This window comes from Hemitrygon akajei, chromosome 15 (assembly GCF_048418815.1).
Source record: "Hemitrygon akajei chromosome 15, sHemAka1.3, whole genome shotgun sequence".
Lineage (NCBI taxonomy): Eukaryota > Metazoa > Chordata > Chondrichthyes > Myliobatiformes > Dasyatidae > Hemitrygon > Hemitrygon akajei.
The window spans coordinates 16,292,735-16,320,517 of record NC_133138.1 but is presented as its reverse complement, the minus strand read 5'-3'; the positions used below and the strand labels follow the sequence as shown (position 1 = coordinate 16,320,517).

Here is a 27,783-nt window from a genome sequence, read left to right as displayed (position 1 = left end):
ACTGACTGTCAAAGCTACCAATGACTTTGAATGCTTCAGGACATGTTGGTGTTTTGAAATTATTGGATCGATAAACAAGGTTAAACCTAAGTGTTAAACATATACAAAAATTTTTTAAAGAAACAAATTTAAAAGCTGATATTTTCAATTATTTTTAATTTATTTATAAACACAAGAAATTCTGCAGATGCTGGAAATCCAGAGCAAAACACAGAAAGTACTGGAAGAACCCAGCAAGTCAGGCAGCATCTACGGGAGAAGAATGAACAGCGGATGTAGACGCTTCAGACCGAAACCACTGATAAAGGGATCAAAACATTGACAGTTCATTTCTTTCAATAAATGCTGCTTGACATGCTGAGTTCCTCCAGTATTTTGTGTCTGCTGTGTTTTGTTTATTTATCCTTGTCCTTTATTCATACCCCATTCAAATGAAGAGGTTTTACAGTTTTGAGATTAAGTCTAAACTGACTTAAATTCGGAGGGTGGACTCCGATTGTTCGGATCAAGATTTCATTACTCCACTACCAGACTGCATGAGGAGTCCATGCTGGAGATTTCTTAGGAAGTTCACAATGCCAGTGGTTTGGTGCAATACTACTAGCAAATTATGGCCTAGGAATCAGTTAAGAAGTTTAGAATATGGTAAGAATTATTGAAGTAGTAAAATCAGAAATGTACTTTAGGTGCAAATTGCATTTTGAATGTTTCATAGATCAAGCTCCTGTTGAAACTGAAATGTAATTACACAAATTGGAGATAACTCTTTGATACAAGTCCCATCGTTACATTTTGACAGTCGGGGATTCATCCAATAATCTGTTAGCAAATTCATGGGGATAATATCCATTTGGGAGAGACAGATTGCTATCTACATGGAATGATGCAAGGCAGTTTTGAGTGTATAAATGGAACAAAGCTGTAAACAAGTATTCCCAGAACACAATATTAAAGGTTATGAGTTGATGTTTATGCTATATGTGTAATTATCATGTACGCAAGTATGCTATACCAATACATGCAGAGTACAAAGTTCATAAAATATATTAGATGAGTATAACTGTAATCCAATCAAGACTTTAAATGACGGGAATAAAGTTAAACATGCAATTCTGTAAACCTACTACAATGAAGAGCTTTCATTGATATTACTTGTTTTGAATAATGCAGAAGTTGTTGAGAAATGAACAAAATAACTTTAGAATCAACTATATTCAACCACAAAAATAAGACTCCACAGAAATTGTCCCTTAGCATTACTTTCCATGAACTTTGTTCAAATCTAATGGAAAGAAAATATCTTTCTATGAGGTGACTAATAAAAGTTGCTACCTAAAATAGCTACAGGCATTTCAAGCCCTGCCATCATGGAGAATGTGCCTCCCACATAACATTGCTTGTAAACGGTGGTTTTGGCCTTCCATTAAATGCACCACTTATCTAAAATAGAAGTATTCAATTTGTATTTTTTGCATTTGAATGTAATTCATATGAACATTCCAAAATGGTACACCAGCTTTTCACATTGTAGAAGGTTTATTAAAATTGTCTCAGTCTGTAATTATTGGCAAACACATCTGAAAACCTATCTATAAGTGATGGATTCTTTTGATGTGGTAATATGATAATGTTAAAAGTTCAGTTGCAAGACCAAATGAAACTTAATAATATCTCTACAGAGAATTGCCTGTCAAAAAGGGAGACATCGTCTTCATCCACAGACAGAGGGATAACAACTGGTATGAAGGCGAATGCAATGGAAAGAGAGGCTTGCTCCCAATTTGCTATGTTGAGGTTGGAGAAAACTTAATTCATTCATTCTGCACTGAATGTAACATTTAAAAACAAGTTTTATTCCTAATTTCAACTTTCTTCTTTTGTTAGCCCACTTCTGAGCTTCAACCACACAAAGATACAATTGAAGAACTAGCAATTGCCAAATTCAGATTTAGTGCATTGACAAACATAGAGTTACCACTTGAAAAGGTAAAGTACTCTTGTTGATCAGCCCTTAGTAAGAATGATTTTATAAAGTATTAATATGGAGCAAAGGCTTGAATAAATAAAATGATATCATTAGGATGATTAAATGAAAGAAAATTATCTGTTGTTGTACGTATTTGCGTATCATCATTGGAAGTCATTCATACTCTGGACAAATACACTCTGTGGGTACTTTATTAGATACAGGAATGGAACCCAATATGGTCTTCTGCTGCTGTAGTACATCCACTTCAAGGTTTGACATGTTGTGCATTCAGAGATCTTCTTTGCACAACACTGTTGTTAAGCATTGTCATTTGAGCAGACCTTCCTGTCAGCTTGAACCAGTCTGCTCATTCTCCTCTAACCTCTCTCATTAACAAGGAATCTTCACCCACAGAACAGCAGACCAGTGGATGCTTTTTGTCTTTCACACCTTTCTCTGTAAACTCTAGGGACTGATGGGTGTGAAAATCCCAGGGAATCAGCAGTTTCGGAGATCTGAGAACCACCCCATCTGGCACCAGCAATCATTCCACAGTCAAAATCTCTTGGATCACATTTCTTTCCCATTCTGATGTTTGATCTGAACAACAATTGGACCTTTTGACTATGTCTGCATGCTTTTAGTCACTGTATTGTAGCCACACGATTGGCTGATTAGATATTTGCATTAACAAGCAGGTTTACATGCTTACTTAATAAAGTGCCCACTGAGTGTATTTAATAGCCAATTTTTAGAAAGTCAATGCAGAGCAGAGAGGTTCTTTAGAAAATGATATTGCATCCATCCATGAAAAAATTTAAAATTTTAGACCATGAATGTCTCGTAGTCATGTTACTCAGCAAATATTATAGAAAATGGAATTTCAAGTTACATCATCAATATTTTACTTTTAATCCATTTTTAAAAGTCTGGAATCAATAAAAAAAAAGTCAGTAAACTATCACATCACCTCAGAAACCCAGCTAGTGCTAATACCTTTTAGTAAAAGAAATCTGCCAATCTTTTCTGGTTTGGCCTACAGGTGGCCATTGCATTCTTAAATTAACAATGGTTTCCCATGCAGAATTCTACATGTCAAATCAGTGGAAAAATGTTCTTATAAGATGTCAATTTTTTTTTTAAAACGCTGCATTGTACTATATTCTAGCTACATCTCCTTACTCTGCCAAATACTTTGTTCCCAAGATAGTTGGTCATTGGCTTCTACTATTGCGAATAAATCAGGTCGCAGAAACATTTTTTTTGATGCAAGTCAAATACGAAAACTTCAATCTTCACTATTAGCCTTTCTATTACTCAGATATTAATAAAGTTACTTTCATTTGTTTCTTTAGAATATTAACAATTATGCTTTTAGCTATCATATCAACCTGCTTCACACATAACTGCAGAGAATCTGGACAATTTGGGTTTTTTTAAATAAATGTTGGAGGTAGAGATACAACTTGATAGAAGGATATAAATTTGAGAGGCTTAGGTAGGGTATATAGCCTAAGTGTGCCTTTATTCTGCTCACAATTGAAATGTCAAATATTAGAACATACTTTATGCTAGACTTTTCTATATTGTGTTTATGTTTTAACTCCCAGATTAAGACCTCAAGGCTTCATTCACCCCAACATCCATCATTTTCCTACATGTGATGATATTATCGACTGCACAGTTTATTTTAAATAGTTAATGTGAAAAAATGGGTCATTATGTCAGAACCTACAGCCTATATAATTGATACAATAAAATCAGGAGTACATCACGCTGCAAGTACTGAACTACATTGTAGAAACATAGAAACATAGAAAATAGGTGCAGGAGTAGGTCATTTGGCCCTTTGAGCCTGCACTGCCATTCAGTATGATTATGGCTGATCATCCAACTCAAAACCCTATACCTGCTTTCTCTCCATACCCCCTGATCCCTTTAGCCACAAGGGCCATATCTAACTTCTTCTTAAATACAGCCAATGAACCGGCCTCAACTGTTTCCTGTGGCAGAGAATTCCACAGATTCACCACACTCTGTGTGAAGAAGTTTTTCCTCATCTCGGTCCTAAAAGGCTTCCCCTTTATCCTTAAACTGTGACCCCCTCGTTCTGGACTTCCCCAACATCGGAAACAATCACCCTGCATCTAGCCTGTCCAATCCCTTTAGAATTTTATACGTTTCAATAAGATCCCCCTTCAATCTTCTAAATTCAAGTGAGCATAAGCCTAGTCGATCCAGTCTTTCTTCATATGAAAGTCCTGCCATCCCAGGAATCAATCTGGTGAACCTTCTTTGTACTCCCTCTATGGCAAGAATGTCTTTCCTCAGATTAGGGGACCAAAACTGCACACAATACTCTAGGTGCGGCCTCACCAAGGCCTTGTACAACTGCAGTAGAACCTCCCTGCTCCTGTACTCAAATCCTTTTGTTTTAAGGTTCCCCCAAGAATATCATTTTATAGGTTCAGAAAAACAATTTTATTAGAAAATAATTGGTATTTGTAAGAACAGGTCAATGTAGTTTGCAGTCTCCTCAAATTGTGAACTTGATTGTTGGGACTTGGGGTCACTGTGATGAGATGCCATCAGATACTATCAAAAGGATCTCCCTCAAGTTTCTGCAATCAACTTCAGTTTCTCTTCAAATTATGGCAAGCACGGTCTATCATTGAAAGATTATTTTTAAATCACTGAGAACTCCTACAGTGGGTCATCATTGTGTACAGCTTGGAGTCCAGTAGATGAATCTGTAAAATATACATAGCATTATGGAGCAAGCTGTGATAATTTCTAAAACATGGTCGTTTTCCATTTTTTTATGCTGACTTCTGATTTGGCATTAATGTAAAACAAAGCAACTATTCAATGCTCCAAAATGCCTAACATTCTATTTCTAGTCTTTGCTAGTCTTTAGACAATATGATTTTGTTTCCTTCAGTCTTAAAATATACTCAGGAACTGAGCACTGAAAATCCGCTATGGAGAACTTCAAAGATTCAGAATAATAAGAAAATTTCTCTTCTCCACCACACCCCCCCTCCTCCCGAATGAAAATAAATTAAGAACCATTATTTAGGCTATCGCATTTCTGACATGTTTTAGGCATGGCATCAATTGTCACCATTTACACTTAAAAATAGCAGTGGGTTATAACTTCAACATGAAATATCAATTTCCATTGATATGCAGCTTTATTTTTTTGGGGGGGGAGGGTGTGGAAATAATATCAAGCATTCCTCAAAAACAACAACAATTTGCTCCAGGATTCTTTAGCTTCAAATTATCTGTCAGAAGTAAGACATGACAGAAAATTAAAATTATCTCCATGAAACATAAGTTTAGGAATGTTCTGTACAAGAAAATTGCGGTTTGGAGCAAAGGAGTTCCAGATGCCATTAATCAAAAGCAAAAACAAATAGAAAAAATTGCTAGAAGAACTCAACTGGTAAGAGAGTATCCATGGGGAGAGAAACAATCTTTCAGTCCGATAATTATTTATCAGCATTTTGTTTGCTACAGTGTCCTGACCATGGCACAGAGAAGATTGATTCAACAGGAAATTGGAATCATAATCGCTGAATTAATGTAAAACAATGATAGGTCATATACCCATGAGTTCAAATTGAATTAGCACTGAAATTTATGTCTATGTTGATTCAGAGTAAGGCAAATCATGGGCATGCATAAAGTATTCTTTGAGGGAATTGGCATGGTTATATCAGCAGCTTTTGAGTTACTACATTACAGCCAATGCAATAAAAATTGTTTCTATTGCACTTCACAACAACCCACTATGTCATCTTTATACAAATGTAAGGAAATTGAGATAAATGTTAGGAGGTAATAATCTGATAACAGACAAAAGATAAAAAGCAGTGAACTCTCCATTGTCTGTTACAGTCTTGAATATTATTATTTAAATCTATTGTATTATTTTGGCCCATGTTCTACAGACTTTTAAATAGCAGTGGTTTTATTACAGGATCAGACAGTAGTTTTGCTCCGGAGAATAGATGAGAATTGGTATGAAGGAAAGTACCCTGGGACAAATCGTAAAGGGATATTTCCTGTTACTTATGTTGAAATCATTGGAAAACCATTGGATCCCATCTGGCACAAAGAACATGCAACATCTGCAAGTGATCTGAAAATAGAAACAGCTTCCCAGTGGTCTCTACATCAGGTAAGATGTCACAAGGGATAACTTTGTTTGATGCATTGGAAACTAGACGATATTTTTCAGCTAAAGTACAAACGTTTGCTTCTGGGGTGATAACATAACTATTCTTTAGTTATTATTGTATGCTGGCAGATTCACAAAATTATCAGCTTGGGTTTCCTTATTTAAGAAGGAACTTGTATTGGAGGGAGTTCCTGGGATGAATATGTTGTCTTTTAAAACAAACTTAAGCAGATTGAGATGTAACCCAGGTAGAGCAGGACCTGACCCAGATCTTGCTATTGACTCCAGCTCTTGTTTCTCCCATATGATTCCCAAGGACCCACTAACCTTTTGAAAATTCATGGTTGTGATTAAGCTTGAGATATCTATGCCAAAACCATTCCATAATGTGAATTACATGACCGACAACAATCTCAGGTGATGAAATTCAAATTATTATGATGGTCTGTGCCAGTCACTGCAGTTGTAAGTGCACCTAGGGTGGTGGGAGGAGATATGTCTCTACCAAATGAGGTGTAATGTTCTCCTTCCCTCTACTAACCTGCAGGTCACCCTTCAGCAAGGTGCAGCACCTGCTTAGCCCTCCAATCAGCGTCACATGAAGCTGTGGGAGCAGTGGTGGCTGGTCATATGAGCAGCTGGTGCATATCACAATTCCTGGTTATGTGACCACTGTCACCAGGCATCTCTGAAGAGTACTTTTAATTGCTGGGATCACCTATCTTATAAAGAGACTGCCCAGAAGAAGGCAATGGCAAACCACTTCTGTAGAAAAATTTGGAAAGAGCAGTCATGGTCATGGAAAGACCATGATCGCCTACATCAAATGACATGGCACATAAAGAATGAATGAACAAATTATGCCCATCTCTTCCATTTCCTCGAGCTACTCATTTGATATACGCACCACCATCTGCTGGGAAAAGCTGTCCCTTATGTATAAACCAAATATTTCTCCTTTGACATTAAACCTATGGCTTTTAGTTTTGGACTCCTCTACCATGGGGAAAGGCTGTCAATATGCAATTTATCAATGCCCTTGATGATTTTATAAAGTCACCTGCTGGCTTGTAGGCTCCAGGGAAAAATGTCCTAATTTATCCAGCATCTCCACAAGTCCTCTAGTCATGGTAATGTTCTCATAAAATCAACTTTTTACCATTTCCAGTTTAATGGCACCCTTCCTATAGCTGGGCAATTAGAACTATATCCCAACTCTTGCACTCAATGAAGGCAATGTTCTAAATGCCTTCTTCATGACCCTGTCTCTTTGTATCAACACTTTCAAGAAACAATGGCTCTTCTGTCGCAGGTCTCTCTGCAGGCCATGCCATTTATAGTGTATGGACTTCTGTAATTTGTCATTTCACTAAATCAAATGTCCTTTAACTAAATAAAACTCCATCTAGCATTCCTGAGCCCACTGACCCATTGTAACATAGAAACATAGAAAACTTACAGCACATTACAGACCCTTCGGCCCACAAAGTTGTGCATAACATGTCCCTACCTTAGAAATTACCTTAGAGTTACCCATAGCCCTCTATTTTTCTAAGCTCCACGTACCTATCCAAAAGTCTCTTAGAAGACCCTATCATATCCACCTCCACCACCATTGCCGGCAACCCATTCCATGCATTCACCACTCTCTGCATAAAATAACTTACCCCTGACATCTCCTCTGTACCTACTCCCAAGCACCTTAAACCTGTGCCCTCTTGTGCTAGCCATTTCAGCCCTGGGAAAAAGCCTCTGACTATCCACACGATCAATGCCTCTCATCATCTTATATACCTCTATCAGGTCACCTCTCATCCTCCGTCGCTCCAAAGAGAAAAGGCTGAGTTCACTCAATCTGTTTTCATAAGGCATACTCCCAAATCCAGGCAACATCCTTGTAAATCTTCTCTGCACCCTTTCAATGGTTTCCACATCCTTCCTGCAGTGAGGTGACCAGAACTAAGCACAATACTCCAAGTGGGGTCTGACCAGGGTCCTATATAGCTGCAACATTACCTCTCAGCTCCTAAATTCAATTCAATAATTGATGAAGGCCAATACACTGTATGCCTTCTTAACCACAGAGTCAACCTGCATAGCTGCTTTGAGCATCCTATGGACTCCGACCCCAAGGTCTCTCTGATCCTCCACACTGCCAAGAGTCTTAACATTAATGCTATATTCTGCCATCATATTTGACCTACCAAAATGAACCACTTCACACTTACCTGGGTTGAACTCCATCTGCCACTTCTCAGCCCAGTTTTGCATCCTATCAATGTCCCTCTGTAACCTCTGACAGCCCTCAACACTATCCACAACACCCCCAACCTTTGTGTCATCAGCAAACTTATTAACCCATCCCTCCACTTCCTCATTCAGGTCATTTATTAAAATCACGAAGAGTAAGGGTCCCAGAACAGATCCCTGAGGCACACCACTGGTCACTGACCTCCATGCAGAACATGACCTGTCTACCACCATTCTTTGCCTTCTGTGGGCAAGCCAGTTCTGGATCCACAAAGCAATGTCCCCTTGGATCCCATGCCTCCTTACTTTCTCAATAAGCCTTGCATGGGGTACCTTATCAAAGCCTTGCTGAAATCCATGTTCACTACATCTACTGCTCTTTCTTCATCAATGTGCTGAGTCACATCCTCAAAAAATTCAATCAGGCATGTAAGGCACGACCTACCCTTGACAAAGGCATGCTGACTATTCCTAATCATATTATACCTCTCCAAATGTTCATAAATCCTGCCTCTCAGGATCTTCTCCATCAACTTACCAACCACTGAGGTAAGACTCACTGGTCTATAATTTCCTGGGCTCTACCATTCTCAACATTCTCAACCCACCAATCCTCTGGAACCTCTCCCGTCCTCATTGATGATGCAAAGATCATCACCAGAGGCTTAGCAACCTCATCCCTCGCCTCCAACAGTAGCCTGGGGTACATCTCATCTGGTCCCGGTGACTTATCCAAGTTGATGCTTTCCAAAAGCTTCACCACATCCTCTTTCTTAATTTCTACATGCTCCAACTTTTCAGTCCACTGCAAGTCATCACTACAATCACCAAGATACTTTTCCATAGTGAATACTGAAGCAAAGTATTCAATAAGTACATCCGTTATTTCCTCTGGTTCCGTACACACTTTTCCACTTTCACACTTGATTGGTCCTATTCTCTCATGTCTTATTTTTTGCTCTTCTCATACTTGTAGAATGCTTTGGGGTTTTCCTTAATCCTGCCTGCCAAGGCCTTCTGGCTCTCTTAATTTCCTTCTTAAGCTCCTTCCTGTTAGCCTTATAATCTTCTAGATCTTTAACATTATCTATCTCTCTTAACCTTTTGTACGCTTTTCTTTTGTTCTTGACTAGATTTACTACAGCCTTTGTACACCACAATTCCTGAACCCTACCATAACTTCCCTGTCTCATTGGAACATACCTATGCAGAACTCCACACAAGCATCCCCTGAACATTTGCCACATTTCATCCATACCTTTCCCTGAGAACACCTGTTCCCAATTTAAGTTTCCAAGTTCCTTCCTGATAGCTCATAATTCCCCTTACTCCAATTAAATGCTTTTCTAACTTGTCTGTTCCTATCTCTCTCCAATGCTATTGTAAAGGAGATAGAATTAAGATCATTTTCTCCAAAATGCTCTCCCACTGAGAGATCTGACACCTGGCCAGGTTCATTTCCCAATACCAAATCAAGTACAGTCTCTCCTCTTGTAGTCCTATTTACATATTGTTCATGATCTTGTAGTAATCTTAGATAACTTCCTTCACTATCCCACCAATTTTGGTGTCATTCCAGACTTACTAACCATATACATTCTTACCCAAATTGTTAGTATAAAAGATGAACAACAATGGACTGAATCTCACTACTTGCGGTACACCAATTTGAGAAATAAACTCTCTACTACCACACTCTATCTCTAGCTATACAGATACTTGGCACAAGCTCTCTGTATATTCTCACGATCTCATTTAAAATATGTTGCTGTCCACCATGGTTGGAATAGATGAGTTAGACTGTAAGCCAGGCTTTGTGCTGTATTACTCTGTGACTCGAAGCTACATTATTTCAACATAAGACATGAAGAAAATTGTTTTCCATTATTTGATGCTGTTATGTTTGCAACAAAACATTTTTAGATCTGTCAATGATTCCACCTTACTGAACGCAAACAAGTAATATACTTACGTTTATTATCCAGTGCTCATGGAAATGTGAATTGGTATCAAAATAAGATAGCCTCTATATGAGCAGAACACTGACTTATCCATTCACCTTTCCCTTTTCCAGGTAGACAGATGATCACTTCAGAGTGTTTAAATGATATATAAGTGAACAGGCTGACTCACTTTATAACCCATAAGAGAATGAACAGAGTAAAATTTCATGCTAGTTTCTCACTTTGTCTCACTTTGTTTCAATTGCATAACATATGAAATATAGAAGCACATAATCTTTCCTTCCATAACCTGGCTGGAAGCAACTATACCCACATGGCGAGAATGTAATTTTCACTCTTTTTGAAATTAATTCAGTATTTTGAAATATGTTCATACAAAATAAATGTTTGGAGCCTCAAAATGTGACATTTTACTTTTCCTACTTAAAATGTGTTTCTAGCATTGTAATAATTATATCTTGAGCTAAGAATACCAATTTTTTAAAAATATCCTCTTTTTCGGAAGGGTATCTAAGTGTCATGCAGCACAGAAACAGCTCACTGTGTCCATGGATTATCTAAGAGAATCAGAATCAAAATCAGGTTTATTATCACCTGCGTGTCTCATGAACTTTGTTAACTTAGCAGCAGCAGTTCAATGCATAATATAGAAGAAAAATAACAGAATGAAATAATAATAATAAATCGATCAGTCAATTACAGTGTACATATATTGAATAGATTAAGAAGCGTACGAAAAACAGAAATAATGTATCTTAAAAAAAGTGAGGTAGTATCCAAGGGTTCAATGTCCGTTTTGGAATCTACTGAGTCATAATGAAGGATCTCATCCCAAAAAGTGGACTCTATTCCTTTCCATAGATGCTACCTGACATACTGGGTTCATCCTCATTGTGTATGTGTGTGTGTTACTTTGGATTTCCAGCATCTACAGAATCTCTTGTGTTTATTATATATTTTCATTGCCTGTCTGTTAAAAGTATGTGTTCAAAAATTGGAATTGGAATTTTGGATGACTGACCTACAGATTGTGTTAGCCATGAAACAGTACTAGGAATAAATGTGTACCTTCTACATCTGAGAATTTTTATGTAATAGATCAGGGAGAAGCCTGATTAATTTACTTGCTTACTCATGTGATGTAGTTATAACCGGATTACACCGCATCAGCATAATGTACCAACAACTTTAAATTCTATTTGAATTCCATTCTGCCTTAATAATATTTGTCCTCACCCAAAATCGTAAGAGAGGAATTCCCACCTCCCAGCCAGAAAAAAGAAATTCAAACAAATGAAGAGAAAATCAGAGCAGTATATTTACAAATGCATTTTATCATAATACAAAAGGTGAGGTTCCAAATTTGATCACACATTGGCTTCATGTATTTTTCAAAAGTCAGAGAAGACTGGAGAAATCCCTGAGGACTGGAAATGGCCTAAAGTTGTCCCAGTATATAAGAAGGGTAATTGCAATGACCCTGTTAGTAGTAGACCAATAAGCTTAATGCGTATCATAGGTAAGTTAATAGAAACATTAATAAAGAATGAGATGGAAAAGGAGTGATGAGAACAGGCATATTAGCAGAAAGCCAGCATGGGTTCAGAAAGCAGAGATCCTGTTTTACTAATATTCTGGAGTTCTATGAAGAGGCAAGTAAAATTATAATAACAATGGAGTGGTTTATATCATTTACTTGGACTTTCAGAAAGCTTTTGACAAGGTACCCCACAAGAGGTTACTAATCAAATTACAGGAGTCAGGGATTCAGGGTAAGATGTGTGAATGGGTGTGAATTGGCTCAAAAACTGAAAACATCGAGAGAATCATTTTCACACCTAGAAGATGGTAGAAGTAGGGTTCCACAGGGATTAGTTTTGGCACCACTGATATTTTTAATTTACATTAATGATTTGGACAACAAATAAACTAGTATAGTTTGTCAATGACACAAAATTAGGGGGATGTTCTGATAACATCCAGGCAGCAGAATCAATACGGTTAGAACTAAACAAAATCCAAATGTGGACAGATAAATGGCAGATGAAATTTAATGTAAGTAAATGTAAAATATTACATATAGGAAGTAGAAATATTAGCAATAAATATACAATAAGGGGTCTTGAGTCAGAAAGTGCAGTGTATGAGAAGGGTTTGGGCATCCTGGTAGACTCATCACTATCAACATCTAAACAATGCAGAGAACCAATTCGGAAGGCTAATAGAATGTTGGGCAATATAATGTGCTCACTTGAGTTCAAGTCTAGAGATGTTGTCCTTAAGATGTATAATGTGCTTGTGAGGCCATACCTTGACTACTACGCACAATTTTATAAGACAAGACCATAAGACAAAGGGGCAGAAGTCGGCCATTTGGCCCATCGAGTCTGCTCTGCCATTTCATCATGAGTTGATCCAATCTCCCCTTTAGTCCCATTCCCCCGCCTTCTCACCATAACCTTTGATGCCCTGACTACTCAGATACCTATCAATCTCTGCCTTAAATACACCCAATGACTTGATCTCCACTGCCACCTGTGCCAACAAATTCCATAGATTCACCACCCTCTGGCTAAAAATTTTTTTTCGCATCTCTGTTCTGAATGGGTGCCCTGCAATCCTCAAGTCATGTCCTCTCGTACTAGACTCCCCCACCATGGGAAACAACTTTGCCACATTCACTCTGTCCATGCCTTTCAACATTCAAAATATTGCTATGAGAACCCCCCTCATTCTTCTAAACTCCAAGGAGTACAGTCCAAGAGCGGTCAAACGTTCTTCATATGTTACCCCTCTCATTCCCGGGATCATTCTAGTGAATCATCTCTGAACCGTCTCCAATATCAGCACATCCTTTTTCAATAAGGAGCCCAAAACTGCACACAGTATTCCAAGTGTGGTCTCACAAGTGCCTTATAGAGCCTCAACATCACATCCCTGCTCTTATATTCTATATCTCTAGAAATGAATGCCAACATTGCATTCGCCTTCTTCACCACTGACTCAACCTGGAGGTTAACCTTAAGGGTATCCTGCACGAGGACTCCCAAGTCCCATTGCATTTTAGAACTTTGAATTCTCTCCCCATTTAAATAATAGTCTGCCTGTTTATTTCTTCTACTAAAGTGCATGACCGTACACTTTCCGACATTGTAATTCATTTGCCACTTCTTTGCCCATTCCCCCAATCTATCTGAGTCTCTCTGCAGACTCTCTGTTTCCTCAGCACTACCGGCCTTTCCACCTATCTTTGTATCATCAGCAAACTTAGCCACAAAGCCATCTATTCCATAATCCAAATCATTGATATACAACGTAAAAAGAAGTGGCCCCAACACAGGCCCCTGTGAAACACCAGTAGTAACCAGCAGCCAACCAGAATGGGATCCCTTTATTCCCACTCTCTGTTTCCTGCCAATCATCCAACGCTCTATCCACGTATGTAACTTTCCCGTAATTCCATGGGCGCTTACCTTGTTTAGCAGCCTCATGTGCGGCACCTTGTCAAAGGCCTTCTGAAAATCCAAATACACAACATCCACTGCATCTCCCTTGTCTAGTCTACTTGTAATTTCCTCAAAAAATTGCACTAGGTTTGTCAGGCAGGATTTTCCTTTAAGGAAACCATGCTGAGTTTAGCCTATCTTATCATATGCCTCCAGGTACTCCGTAACCTCATCCTTGACAATCGACTCCAACAACTTCCCAACCACCGATGTCAAGCTAACAGGTCTATAATTTCCTTTTTGCTTCCTTGCCCCCTTCTTAAATAGCGGAGTGACATTTGCAATCTTCCAGTCCTCTGGAACCAGGCCAGAATCTATCGACTTTTGAAAGATCATTGCTAATACCTCTGCAATCTCCACTACTTCCTTCAGAACACAAGGGTGCATTTCATCTGGTCTAGGAGATTTATCTACCCTTAGACTATTCAGCTTCCTGAGTACTTTCTCTGTCGTAATTGTGACTGCGCATATTTCTCTTCCCTGACACCCTTGAATGTCCAGTATAGTGCTGATGTTTTCCTCACTGAAGACTGATGCAAAATACTCGTTCAGTTCCTCCGCCATCTCCTTATCTCCCATTACAATTTCTCCAGCATCATTTTCTATCGGTCCTAAATCGACTCTCACCTGTTTTTTACTCTTTATATACTTGAAAAAGCTTTTACTATCCTCTTTGATATTATTTGCTAGCTTCCTTTCATAGTTCATCTTTTCCCTCTTAATGACCTTCTTAGTTTCCTTTTGTAAACTTTTAAAAACTTCCCAATCCTCTGTCTTCCCATTAATTTTTGCTTCCTTGTATGCTCTCTGCTTTGCTTTTACTTTGGCTTTGACTTCTCTTGTCAGCCACGATTGCATCCTTTTTCCATTCGAAAATTTCTTCTTCTTTGGAATATATCTGTCTTGCAATATATTTTGGTCTCCATGTTTTGTGAGGGATGCAAAAACACTAGAGAATGTTCAGATAAAGGCAACAGGACTCAGTCCAGGCCTATGCGGTATGAGCTAAGAAATCAAGGCAGGAACCGGGTATTGATAGTAGATGATCAGCCATCATCTCAGATTGGCGGTGCAGGCTCGAAGGGCCGAATGGTCTACTTCTGCACCTATTGTCTATTGTCTATTGAAAGATTGAAAGAATTAAATCTTTTTTGCCTAAGTAGATGTAGAATGAGAGGCGTTTTGATAGAAGTGTTCAAAATCATTAAGGATATTAGTAAAGTGGATGCCAGATGCTACTATCTATCTATCATTGAGGAGACAGTGCCATAGGTGGAGACTGGTTAAGGGGAGATTTCATTTTAACAGCAGGAAACATTTCCTTACACAGCGAGTTGTGGACACATGGATCAAACTACCTAGTTGTGTACTTGAGAGTAGTACCTTAGAGACTTTCAAATCTAAACTCGATAGTTATTTTAACACAATGTGAATAGGAACTTGGCAAGCTTTGTTGGGACAAATAGCCTGTTCTTGTCAAAAACTCCCTAATGTTCAAATGTTCATGGAAGAATCCAGAGAGTTGTAGTAAATTGTTGACTGTCTGACTGGAGGCCTGTGAGTGGTGGTGTAGATTGGTGCTTCTGTTGTTTGTCATTCATATCAACAATTTGGTTGACAATGTGGTAAACTGGATTAGCAAATTTGCAGATGACACCAAGATTGGGGGTATAGTGGACAGCAAGAAAGACTATTAAAGCTTGCAAAGCTATCAAATCTGGAAAAAATATGCTGAAAAATGGCAGATGGAATTTAATGCAAGAGGTTTAAAGTAAGATATTGCATTGTGGGAGGACAAACCAGGGTAGGACTTACTTGGTGAGTGGTAGGACACAAGAGAGTGTGGTTGAACAGAGGGATCTGGGAACACTGATTCATAATTCCTTGAAAGTGGTATCACAAGTGGATAGGATCATAACAAAAACTTTTGGCATACTGGCCTTCATAAATCAAAGTAATGAGTACAGGAATTGGGAGGTTACGTTGAAGCTGTATAAGATAGTGTTGAGCCCTAATTTGGAATATCGTGTGTATTAGTGACTTAAAACTAAAGATGTCAATATGATTCAAAGAATGCAGAGAAGATATACAAGGATGTTGCCAAGATGTGAGGACCAGAGTTATAAGGAAAGGTAGAATGGGTTAGAACTTTATTCCCTAGAGCATAGAAGAATGACTGGAGATATGACAGAGCTATACAAAGTTATGAGAGGTATAGAGATGCTAAATGCAAGCAGGCTTTTTCCACTGAAGTTAGGTGAGACTAGAAGCAAGGATGGGTTAAGGGTGAAAGGTGAAATGTTTAAAGGGAACATGAAGGGGAACTTTGTCACTTACAGGGTGGCGAGAGTACGGAATGAGCTGCTGGTGGAAGTGATTGATGTCATCATGAAAGAGAAAATTGGATAAGTATATGTATGGAAGGATGGAAGAGGTATGGAGGGCTATGATCTGGATGGAGGTCGATGGGAGCAGGCAGATTCGTATTTTGGCATGGACTAGATGGGCTGAAGGGCCTGTTTCTGTCTCTGGTGTTCTATGAATGACTCGATGACTCCATGAAAAGACATTATGTTTTCTCCACACATTAAGCTCTTAATATTATGAAAAGCAGAAGGCTAGAAAGAGGCGAGTGACTTGGATATGGGATGGGTAGGAGTGGTGAACAGGAGTGAAGCAAACCAAAGCAGGTTATTATCAGGCACAGTCTTGCTGTTGTTTAAAAGGGCAACATATGAGATCACTAATTGTCTATACTAGGCAATTTTAGGCAGTAAAGAACATGTTTCTTCAGGGCTGTTCTGATCCTATCATCTTTATGGGAAGGATTTTACAGCTGTAATCAATTCCCACTGCAGATTAGCTGCACAGAATCTGCCATCCAAAAAGAATGGCAGGAGAGTACAAATTTTCTAAAACTGGTGAACGTTTTGCTCATTCTAAATCAGAAATCTGCTGTATTTTCTTACCAGAAGATATAAACTGGAACAGCCTTGGCTCGCTAAGGCTACCATGAGCATTTCATTTATCTAATGACTTTACATTTGACGTTATTCAAAATAACATAGCACAAAAGAACTGCAAGTTGCTCCACCATGCGTGGATAATTATCAGAACAAATAAATGAAGCATCTTATCGATTTCACTATTCTAGCTTTGACACAATAGCTGTGAATGATTCATTTAATAAATATGTTAGTTTAAGATTAGTGTTTGCATTTAGCTACATATTGAGACCAGCCTTTGCACTGGCAATAGATCAAAGTGTCAGTAAACATTTTATAAAGAATTTTGTGCTAACAAATGGCTGTGTGCTGAGTGCATGACGACTGTATTTCAAGAAGAGAATATGGACTGAGCTTATATCCAGTGTGCAATTTGTTAATATGTGAATATGAAAGGACAACTGGACAAATGGAAAGAAGCACATGTCCTCAACAAAACTGAGTTTCTCTTGTTAGGGAGAAGGTTGCAGTTGATACATTATTTCAGAATTTTTCTTTACCTCTGGTCATTTTCATGCATGTTCAACCACTCTGGAAAGATTGCTTTGCACAAAATAATATTTTGCTGATGTTGCCATTGTTGGTTGTCTTGCGAATATTTTCTTTGCACGTATAGGTGGCCCCGTGGGGATCCTTTCAGGGTTGGAGGAAAATGATAGTTACAAGGAAAGTTATTGCGGAAGAGGGGCAGCTGCTGGAGAAAGAAGGAGGGTACCAGTTAACAAGCTCTTAAATAGGCTCATTGATGATAGGAAAATGGGGAGCTATGCAGGAGGGAAGGGTTAGATTGGTCTTAGAGAAAATAAACAGACGATGAGCAGAAGGGCCTGTGTTCTTTACTCTATATTAATGTGAGGGGTATTATGGAGAGGCTGTACTTGATCTGGTAATGGGAAATGAACCTGGTCAGGTGTCAGGTCTCTCAGTGGGAGAACATTTTGGAGATAGTGATCACAATTCTATCTCCTTTACCATAGCATTGGAGAGGGATAGGAACAGACAAGTTAGAGACACGTTTAATTCAAGTAAGGGGAAATATGAGGCTATCAGGCAGGAACTTGGAAGCATAAATTGGAAACAGATGTTCTCAGAGAAATGTAGGGAAGAAATGTGGCAAATATTCAGGGGATACTTGCTTGGGGTTCTGAGTAGGTACGTTCCAATGAGACAGAGATAATTATGGTAGGGTACAGGAACCGTTGTGTACAAAGGCTGTTGTAAATCTAGTCAAAAAGAAAAGAAGAGCTTATGAAAGGTTCAAAAAACTAGGTAATGATAGGAATCTGAAGGATTATAAGGCTAGCAGGAAGGAGCTTAAAAATGAAATTAGGAGAGCCAGAAGGAGCCATGAGAAGGCCTTGTCGGACAGGATTAAGGAAAACCCCAAGGCATTCTACAAGTATGTGAAGAGCAAGAGGATAAGACGTGAGAGAATAGGACCAATCAAGTGTGACAGTGGAAAAGTGTGTATGGAAACGGAGGAAATAACGGATGTACTTATTGAATACTTTGCTTCAGTATTCACTACGGAAGAGGATCTTTGCGATTGTAGGGATGAATTGCAGTGGACTGAAAAGCTTGAGCATGTAGATATTAAGGAAGAAGATGTGCTGGAACTTTTGGAAAGCATTAAGTTGGATAAGTCACAGCAAATACCCCAGGCTACTGTGGGAGGCAAGGGAGGAGACTGCTGAGCCTCTGGCAATGATCCTTGCATCATCAATGGGGACGGGAGAGGTTCCAGAGGATTGGAGGGTTGGGGATGTTGTTCCTTTATTCAAGAAAGGGAGTAGAGATAGCCCAGGAAATCATAGACCAGTGAGTCTTACCTCAGTGGTTGGTAAGTTGATGGAGAAGATCCTGACAGACAGGATTTATGAACATTTGGAGAGGTATAATATCATTAGGAATAGTCGGCATGGCTTTGTCAAGGGCCGGTCGTGCCTTACGAGCCTGATTGAATTTTTTGAGGATGTGACTATACACATTCATGAAGGAAGAGTAGAAGATGTAGTGTATATGAATTTCAGCAAGGCATTTGATAAGGTACCCCATGCAAGGCTTATTGAGAAAGTAGAGAGTCATGGGATCCAAAGGGGCATTGCTTTGTGGATCCAGAACTGACTTGCCCAGAGAAGGCAAAGTGTGGTGGTAGACGGGTCATATTCTGCATGGAGGTCAGTCACCAGTGGAGTGACTCAGGGATTTGTTCTGGGACCCTTACTCTTACAGAGGAGATGCCAGGGTAAGTTTTTTACGCAGAGAGTGGTGAGTGTGTGGAATGGGCTGCTGGCGGCAGTGGTGGAGGCGGAAACGATAGAATCTTTTAAGAGACTCCTGGATGGCTACATGGAGCTTAGAAAAATAGAGGGCTATGTGTAAAGCCTAGGTAGTTCTAAGGTAGGGATGTGTTCAGCACAGCTTTGTGGGCCGAAGGGCCTGTTTTGTGCTGTAGGTTTTCTATGTTTCTATGAACCGAAGGGTCATAGTGATATTCAACACCATAAGGAGCAGCAACGTTATATTTCCAATCCTAAGCCCAGTGAATCACAATGAGAGAAACATGACAGGCTTCCTCAGAAAGTAATATAAAATGCACACACTATATCTTGCAAGCTCTATATCACCATTTTTATTAATTGAAAGAAATGTTTCCACACCACCCCCCTTCAATATCCAGAGTTTTGTCAACACAGGCAGCAACCATGGACTCAGTGTCATAAGACCAAAGAATTGATTGTGGACTTCAGAAAGTGTAAGACAAAGGGACAGGCACCAATCCTCATTGAGGGATCAGCAATGGAAAGAGTGAGCAATTTCAAGTTCCTGGGTATCAACATCTCTGAGGATCTCTCCTGGGCCCTGCATATCGATGAAGTTACAAAGAAAGCAGGACAGCGACTATATTCCATTAGGAGATTGAGAAGTTTTGGTGTGTCATTGAAGACACTCGTGAATTTCTACAGAAGTACCACGGAGAACATTCTAACTGGTTGAATCACTGTCTGGTATGTGGTGTGGGGGGCACTGCACAGGACTGAAATAAGCTGCAGAATGTTGTGAATTCAGCCAGCTCCATTATGAGCACTAGCGACTCCAGCATCCAGGACATCTTCAAGGAGCGATAATGCCTCAAAAAGACAGCTTCCATAATTAATTAACTGTCCCCTCCATCACCCAGGACCTGTCCTCTTTTCATTGCTACCATCAGGGAGGAGGTACAGAAGCCTGAATGCACACACTCAACAGTTCCGAAACAATTCTTCCCCTCTGCCACCTAATTTCTGAATGAATGTTGAACCCATGAACACTACCTCACTACTTTTTTTTCTGTTTTTGCACTATTTATTTAATTTAACACTATTTATTTCATTTTACTGCTGCTGCACAACCACAGATTTCACAATATAGGCCTGTAATATTGAACCTGATTCTGATCACGTAGATTTGTGTTCACTATCCTGACAACAATCATCATGACTATTCCTTTATGTTATTTTTATTCCAAACTAAATATGTTACTAAGTTACAGCCTGACTGTTGCGTCACACTGGCATTTCCTCGTCCCTGTCTGTGGTTGGAGAAGACCTGCAGAGGTGGACATCAATGAAAGCAATGATGATGGCAGAAAGATAAGCATACAAGCACGACATTGTAGTATAATAAGTGTCACAATGTAAATTAATTGCTGATTGCAAATTCAAAGTTTGCCTGCTGTGAACAGGACTGCAAGTTCATACTTTGGACTTTTTACTGGGATACCTTGTGCCTTAGAATCTTCACTATGCCATTGTCTGTATATGTACTTGTATATGTATTTGTTGCATATTGTACTTCTTAAGGCAAATTTGATACCACTTTCATCTTTTTGGCATTCTGTCCATCTATTAACATATCACTGAAACGTTCTATACAATTCAGTCAGTTATGAAAAGAAAGCTTACATTTAGATAATACAAAATTACTACAAACTGTAAATAAATGAACCAATTTTTAATCCTTTGTACCACACACACTGTTGAATTTTTACTTGAGTAAATAGAAAAAAATTCTCATGAGCCAAAATCATAATTTCTACAGAAAAAGAATGCTCACAGCTCTAAATGTTGATGCCAGCCATCAGTGAACTGCTTATATTTTGTGGTATGACATATGAAAACACTCAGTTTGCTTTCTGAATTCAGAAAAAATATCTTGCCTGGAAATTCATCTCTAGTTAGTAGCATCTACATATTTGCACCAAGTTTGTGCTCTGGCTCTGAAACTTATTCATTTCAAGTCAAGTAATTTAAATGTTGGAGATGGAATGGTGCAGTTTGCTGTCACAACTACATGGCATACTCAGTGCTACTACCTGGAGAATAACCTTCTAGCCATTACTCCTTCAAACACATTGACATTGTTATTTCATTCAAATGAAGGGGCATCTTTTCTCTTTACCCCTTGAATATGTAGTGGTGTGGTATGACATTAATGTGCCAATAAACTTGCTTTAATAACATGTTTGACCTAGAAGTTATCTTTCCACAGCCTTCATCTTGTTCAAGTTAGATATAGCCCACTTAATATTAAAGGACTGTGCTTGTTTTTTAAGTAAAGAAAATGTCCACTCTAGTATGTGGCAGATACATATTCAAATAATGCTCCTGAAATTGGTGCTAAATGTTCTGTATAAGCAAATCATGTACAAACTGAACTGTGAATGATTGGAGCATATGTAATTTTCAAACTGATTGAGAATGTCTCCCCACACTTTTTAAAATTTTTATTCAAAATATCAGTGGAGTGGATCTACCGATGTCATGTTAGCTGAGGTGGTATAAGTTTATAAGGTTTCCTTTAATGACAGACTTAAAGGCCAGCAAAGAATGGGGCACTGATAAATATTCAAATGATTTCCATTTAGATGTTAACTTATGAGATAATTTAGTAGAATGTTTTTTGCATGAAAGAATGAACATCTCTTTTTCTGTTGAATATGCAGATGGCAGCTCTTACTTTTTTGAATCTTAATTCACTGCACCTTGTCAGACGTAGAAACCCAACCATTCTCTTTGTCTGTCTTGAGACTTAATACAGGCACATAAAAGGAAGAATTTCATCGCATTGAAAATTGTTAAAGCTTTAGTGAACACACATCCAAATAAATTATGGGTCATTTGACCTTCACTGTTGCTGCATGGCGTCATTCATTTTGGCAGAGATTTTGAAATATTTATGAGATTCTTGAATACCATCAATTCCTCACTAGGATCTCAGGGGATTATAAAAACATTGAGATGTTGATAGATGCACAGATGTCTCCAGAATGACCCTTACAAAAGTTATCTTATTGAGTCACTTTCTTTTAAAAAATGTATTGGTAAATCATAGAGATAAAGAGATTCTACTTTTCTCAAAATAGATGTACATAGTTGCAAATTAAAATCACTCCTCAACTATCTGCTCATCTGATGCTACCCTGTCCATAGTTCTAAGAGATGTCTTTTTTTTCTAGCTTCATCAAAGAAATGTGAATAATAAGAACATTCAGCATGATGAAGAAACGTAAGTATTTCATTTCCACAGGTGTTCAAAATGCAGTCAACAATCTACAAGAATTCTGAAGTTTAGAGGAATGAAAGGACCTCATTGAAACCTAACAAATACTGAAAGACAGAGACAGAGTAAAACAGATAGTGGAGAGAATAGACTTTGGGAATTGGTTTCCAACAGTAGGGGAGTCTGGGACAAGAGATCACAACCTCAGAGTAGAAGGATAGAACAGACATAAGGAGGAAATTCTTTACCAGAGGGTGGTGAATCTGTGGAATTCATTGCCACAGATGGCTGTGGAGGCCGAGTCATTGGGAGTATTCAAAGAGGAGGTTGCTAGATTTTTGATTAGTAAGGGAATCAAAGATTACTGGGAGAAGACAGGAGAATAGGTTTGAGAGAGATAAATCATCAATGATGGAAAGATGGAGTAGACTCAATGGGTTGAATGGCCTAATTCTGCTCCTATATCTTATAGTCTTATGAACTAATTCTGCTTGACAGAACACCTAATCTGTTCTATGCAATCAATGATTGTGTGGAAGGAGAAGAGAAATTTGGAAAAAAAGATCAATCTTACATCATGTAGAAAGAGCTGGTAATTTTATACTGTGCAGATAGGGCAGATAGCAACGTGTGTTTTCTGGGGAAACACTAGAGTATGCTTCTCTTCAATATATATCACTGACGTAGCAGCACTTGAGCAAGATGGTAAAATTGACAATGTATTTGTTTACTTTGGTTCAAACATTTGAGCAGGAGAAAGGATCCTATCTGTGAATAGTGTTAACAGTCTCCTGATCTACAAAAGCAAAAACTTATGCAACACTCGCTTCACCTAGCAGCTTAATATAGGGGGTGATAACTCCCTGCCTGGCCAAACTTAAGAAATCTCGTTTGGGTGAATGCTGCGCGATGGGTCCCCTGTTACAAACAGTACACAATATGCGATTAAGGGATAAGCTTTATAACTCTTACTTTGACTATATGGTTAGTAGAGAAACAAAATGTAAAGGAAAAAGGGCTCAAATTTAATTAAACAGTCTGTGCACAAAGTTGGCGCTCACTCAGTTGTCCTTCTTCCATCATCAGTCTCCTCCGAGTGTCGCCGACCTTCGGACCCCTGCTCCAAGTCCATCCCATCTGGTGGGCTACCAAATCTCTCCATTTGCGTCTTCTCTCTTCATCTCTCTCTCTCTCTCTCTCTCTCTCTCCCTCTGACAAAATTCATAAGCCCTTTTCAGCTCTCTCCTCATATCAAACACATACCTCAGATAAGGCTTCAGCGGTAAGTCACCCTCGTCAGTCCCAAAACAGAGGTCAAAGGGCAACCTCGCCGAACGCCCAAACATCAGATAATATGGTGAATATCCAGTAGCTTCATTTCGTGTACAGTTGTAACAGTGAACCAAATGCCCAATATGTTGACTCCACCTGCTCTTCTTGCTGATCTCCAGGGTCCCGTGCATGTCTAGCAAGTTCCATTTAAACCTCTCAGGTTGGAGATCACCCTGCGGGTGATAGGGCGTGGTCCTCGACTTCTCAACTCCAAGCATACCCAGTAACTCATAGATGAGTCTGCTCTTGAAGGCCCATCCCCGGTCACTATGTATCCACCTGGGAAGACCCATAATAAACAAAATATTTCTCCCATAACACTTTTACCACCATAGTCGCCCTCTGGTCCTTGGTAGGAAAAGCCTGAGCATATCTGGTGTAGTGATTTTTAAATTTGCCTTTGATAAAATATAGATTCCGTTTTCTTGTGTCCCAACAATGCCAATTGAAAGATATGAAGCACCTTTCACATTCAAGCTAATCTAAACTGCTTTGGAGTCTATGAACTGCTGATATCTCCTGACAGGTCATCGACTTGAAATGTTGAATCTGTTTCTGTCTGCACAGATGCAGTCTGCCTAGCTGAGAAAATTCATTATATTTTGCTTTTATTTCACTTTTGAAGTGCAGATGTTATTATACTGAATGTAAGATAATTTATTCATGGAAAACTCCCACAAGAGGTTTGATAATAACCAGACAATTCAAATATTGGTTGAGGGTTAAACATTAAAGCATCACACTATTATTCTTCAGTAAGGCACTGTGATCCTTTACATCTGTCTGGGAGGGGAACAAGATTTTGTTTAATATAGCATCCAAAATATAACAGTTCTAAAGTTTAAGGAAGTAAAGTGTCATCATGAAAAAATATTTATAAATTTTTATTATTTGAACAGGGATAAAAGCCAAAACTACATAGTGATCCTGCTGATAACTTTGATGTATGTGTCTAACCACTAATCGTTAATTGGTTGAGACTACATAGTGTCCATTCCAACATACTTCTAGTCAGCTTCTTTTGTTCTCTTCCCCAGAAACCTGAAGTTATAAACAGCCCAGTTGAATTGATGCAATCACTATCAAGTCCCAGTCAACTCAGCTTTCTGATGGCCATTGGATCCCATTTAAGCAATATTTATTATTGTTTATTTATTGAGAGATACAGTGCAGAACAGCCCCCTCTGGCCCAATGTGCTGCACTGCCCAGCAACCCACCTATTTAACCCTAGGTTAATCAGAGAACAATTAATAATGACCGATTAACCTACTAATCAGTCTTTTCGACTGTGGGAGGAAACTGGGTCACACACAGGGAGAACGTACAAACTCCTTACAGACAGCTCCAGAAATGAACTCCAAGCTCCGATGCCCCAAGCTGCAATAGCATCGCACTAACCGCTACGCTACCGAGGTGCCTTTTCAAAATTCACTTAAAAAGCCACTTGTTAAACACTTACTTTCTTGTTGTGGCTATTACAACCTATTTCCTCCCTCCTCTAGAACGACAATCCTTCAATGTATCTGAGCTTCTCACCTTTGTACATCTTAATCACTTCTTTATTTTGTCCACTGTCGTTGATCCAGCCCTCTGCAGCCAAAACCCAAGGCTCTGCGATTTACTCCCCATCCACTCTTTCTTCCTTCAAGGGAACCAAAACCAACTTTTCTGAACAATCTTTTGATCACCTGCCTAGTGCAGCTTTTTGTGAAGTTGTTTCTGACAGTGCTCTTCTGAAATACCCTGCAGTGTTTTGTTGTGTTAAGCATGCTTTACAATGACCGTCTATTGTTGTTCAGAGGGACAGGATGTGAATTCAGCCTTGTAAATTCCTTCTGTGTTAAAGCAAAGCTGGGCACACAGTACTTACCCTCAGGAAAAATGGATGGTAGAGGAATGACTCAAATTTATGTTCTGTCCTATTCCTTCAAGGATGCAGTTATAGAATAAAGCTATTCAAAACCTTCAAAAAGCTTTTTTTTTCTGTACTGTCAGAAGCTGGTGGAGTTTTCTTTCATCTGTACTGTCAGAAATGTGGATGAAAAGCTAAAAGAAACAATTTCTCCATGTGAATGAGATACAAAGCCAGAAATGGTGATAAAACTCATTTATATTACAGATACTTGGCTTTGTATTCCTTTGCTCCCAACAAGGATGATGAACTGGAACTCAGAGAAGGAGACCTTGTTAGTGTTATTAGCAAATGGGATGATGGTTGGTACTTAGGTAAGTATGTACATTTTAATCATGTTGTATTCTTTAGAGTCCCATAGAATAAAATGTATAAGAACCATTTCACTGTAGAATGAGTTACAAGATGTAAAGCAAGTATTGACTGTATTGTAGCGGTGTGCTACGCGCAGCGCTGAAATAACGACATGGAGTCGGTAAACTGCAGTTAAAAAAGATTTTATTCGAACTTCGCGGCCTCGCTTTAAAGCCTCCCTGATCCCGCCCTCCCCGGGTGCGGATGCTGTAGGGTGCACGTATTCACAGTCCCGCGCGGGCTTTTCCCTTTGTTGGTGAAGCAGACTTGGCGCCCTTTTGGGACTGGCCTTTATGCCGGTGCGCTGGCTATTTGTGAGCCGGTTCGAGTGCGCTAGGAAGTGGGTCGCCACAGTATCATATAATGCTGTTACTCAGCTGCCTCATATTAGAGAGTCCTCAAGTCACTTTCACTTTGGATCTGCACTACTCACAATGGCCTGAAATTCAGACATGTTCTGATTACTGTATATGTCAAAGGTTGCCTATTTCCAGAGCATGATTGCAATCACATGGGCCCACAGATTTATCCAAGCATTTACAATTTGCCCTTTTATTTTTTTGTTGATTGCCAATAATTTCTCTGCACACATTGTTAAGTAATTATGCCATATCATTCTGAGACATATCTATCATTGGTCTCCCTTCAACCAGGTTTTGATAGTGCAGCAGCACTAATTAAAGGTGGGCTCTTGCAGTACTTCTCAGCCAGTTGCTGGTAACCCACCCCAAGTAGGTACTCTTTAGTGATCTAAGTGACCTATTCTCCTTTGTATTACACTTGACCCTGCTCATCTTTGACATCCCACCATCAATATTAAGATCTGAATTTCCAACCTCCTACACCCAGCTGAGGTCTTTGTCCCTGCCATTTGTCCCCACACTATTAAAGGTTTCAATCTCTGGACACCAAATTTCAGTCTTCTTGTTTTGGCCAGCAGGCCAAAAAAGTCCCAAATAAAGCTCTAACCATTGGCTCTCTGGATGTGGCTCAAGTCCCAAGAGCTGTATTTTCCTTCATGCAGTTCGTAGGCAATAAAGGAAAATGTGCAACAGGGATTTGTTGGAGCCAACCCATGAACAAAACAGTCTTTGTCTTTCTGCATAAGGAAACCATTGTGCACTTCAAAAGGCACAGATCAATATAGAGACCTCATTCAGAGAATATCAATGCATATTAAGAGTAAGAAGGCAGCTAAGGATAAAATAGGTGCCCTTAAAGATCACATAGCTGTAGAAGCAAAGGAAACGGGAGAGATTTTTAATGAATATTTCTCTTCAATTTTTACTGTGGGGAAAGATAGAAAGTAAGGAAATGGGGGAAATGAGTAATGTTGTCTTGGACTCTATAAGAATTAGCAGAAAAGTATTGGGGGTTTTAAAGTGGTGTAAAGGGGCTAAATCCACAGGGCCTGACCTTCAGAGAAGAAATTGTGGAAGCTGTCACAGAGACTTTTGCTTCATCCATGGCTGCTGGTGAAGTTCCAGGGGATGCAGTATGTTTGTTTAAAAAGAGTAGCAAAAAACTAGTCAGGAAACTACAGGCAAGTGAGTCTAATATCAGCATGGGTAACTTGCTGGAATGGGTTCTAAGGAAGAGAATCTACTATCATCTGGAGAGACAGGATCTGACTCAGAGCAGTCAGCAAGGATCTGTGCGTGGGAAGTTGCGTCTGACATGTCTCTTGGAGTTCTTTGAGAAGGTAACCACAAGTGTAGATGAAGGTCGATAAGGGTATTGTACGGGAAGTTGTTTATCTGGAC

General features: G+C 39.1%; 1 protein-coding gene across 7 annotated transcripts in view; it reads left to right on the top strand.

The window, feature by feature from the left end:
• The window catches only part of LOC140739191 (uncharacterized), a 139,020-nt gene that overhangs the window by 95,528 nt on the left and 15,709 nt on the right, over positions 1-27,783 (top strand). For 5 of the 7 annotated variants that reach the window (XM_073067240.1, XM_073067244.1, XM_073067241.1 and 2 more), the window contains 5 exons: positions 1,680-1,794; positions 1,885-1,986; positions 5,955-6,155; positions 22,378-22,427; positions 25,874-25,980. In XM_073067240.1, the coding sequence (XP_072923341.1) occupies positions 1,680-1,794; positions 1,885-1,986; positions 5,955-6,155; positions 22,378-22,427; positions 25,874-25,980 (575 nt within the window). Of the gene's footprint in view, positions 1-1,679; positions 1,795-1,884; positions 1,987-5,954; positions 6,156-20,406; positions 21,382-22,377; positions 22,428-25,873; positions 25,981-27,783 lie in introns of those variants that run through there. The other 2 variants (XM_073067247.1, XM_073067246.1) reach the window with 2 other exon arrangements.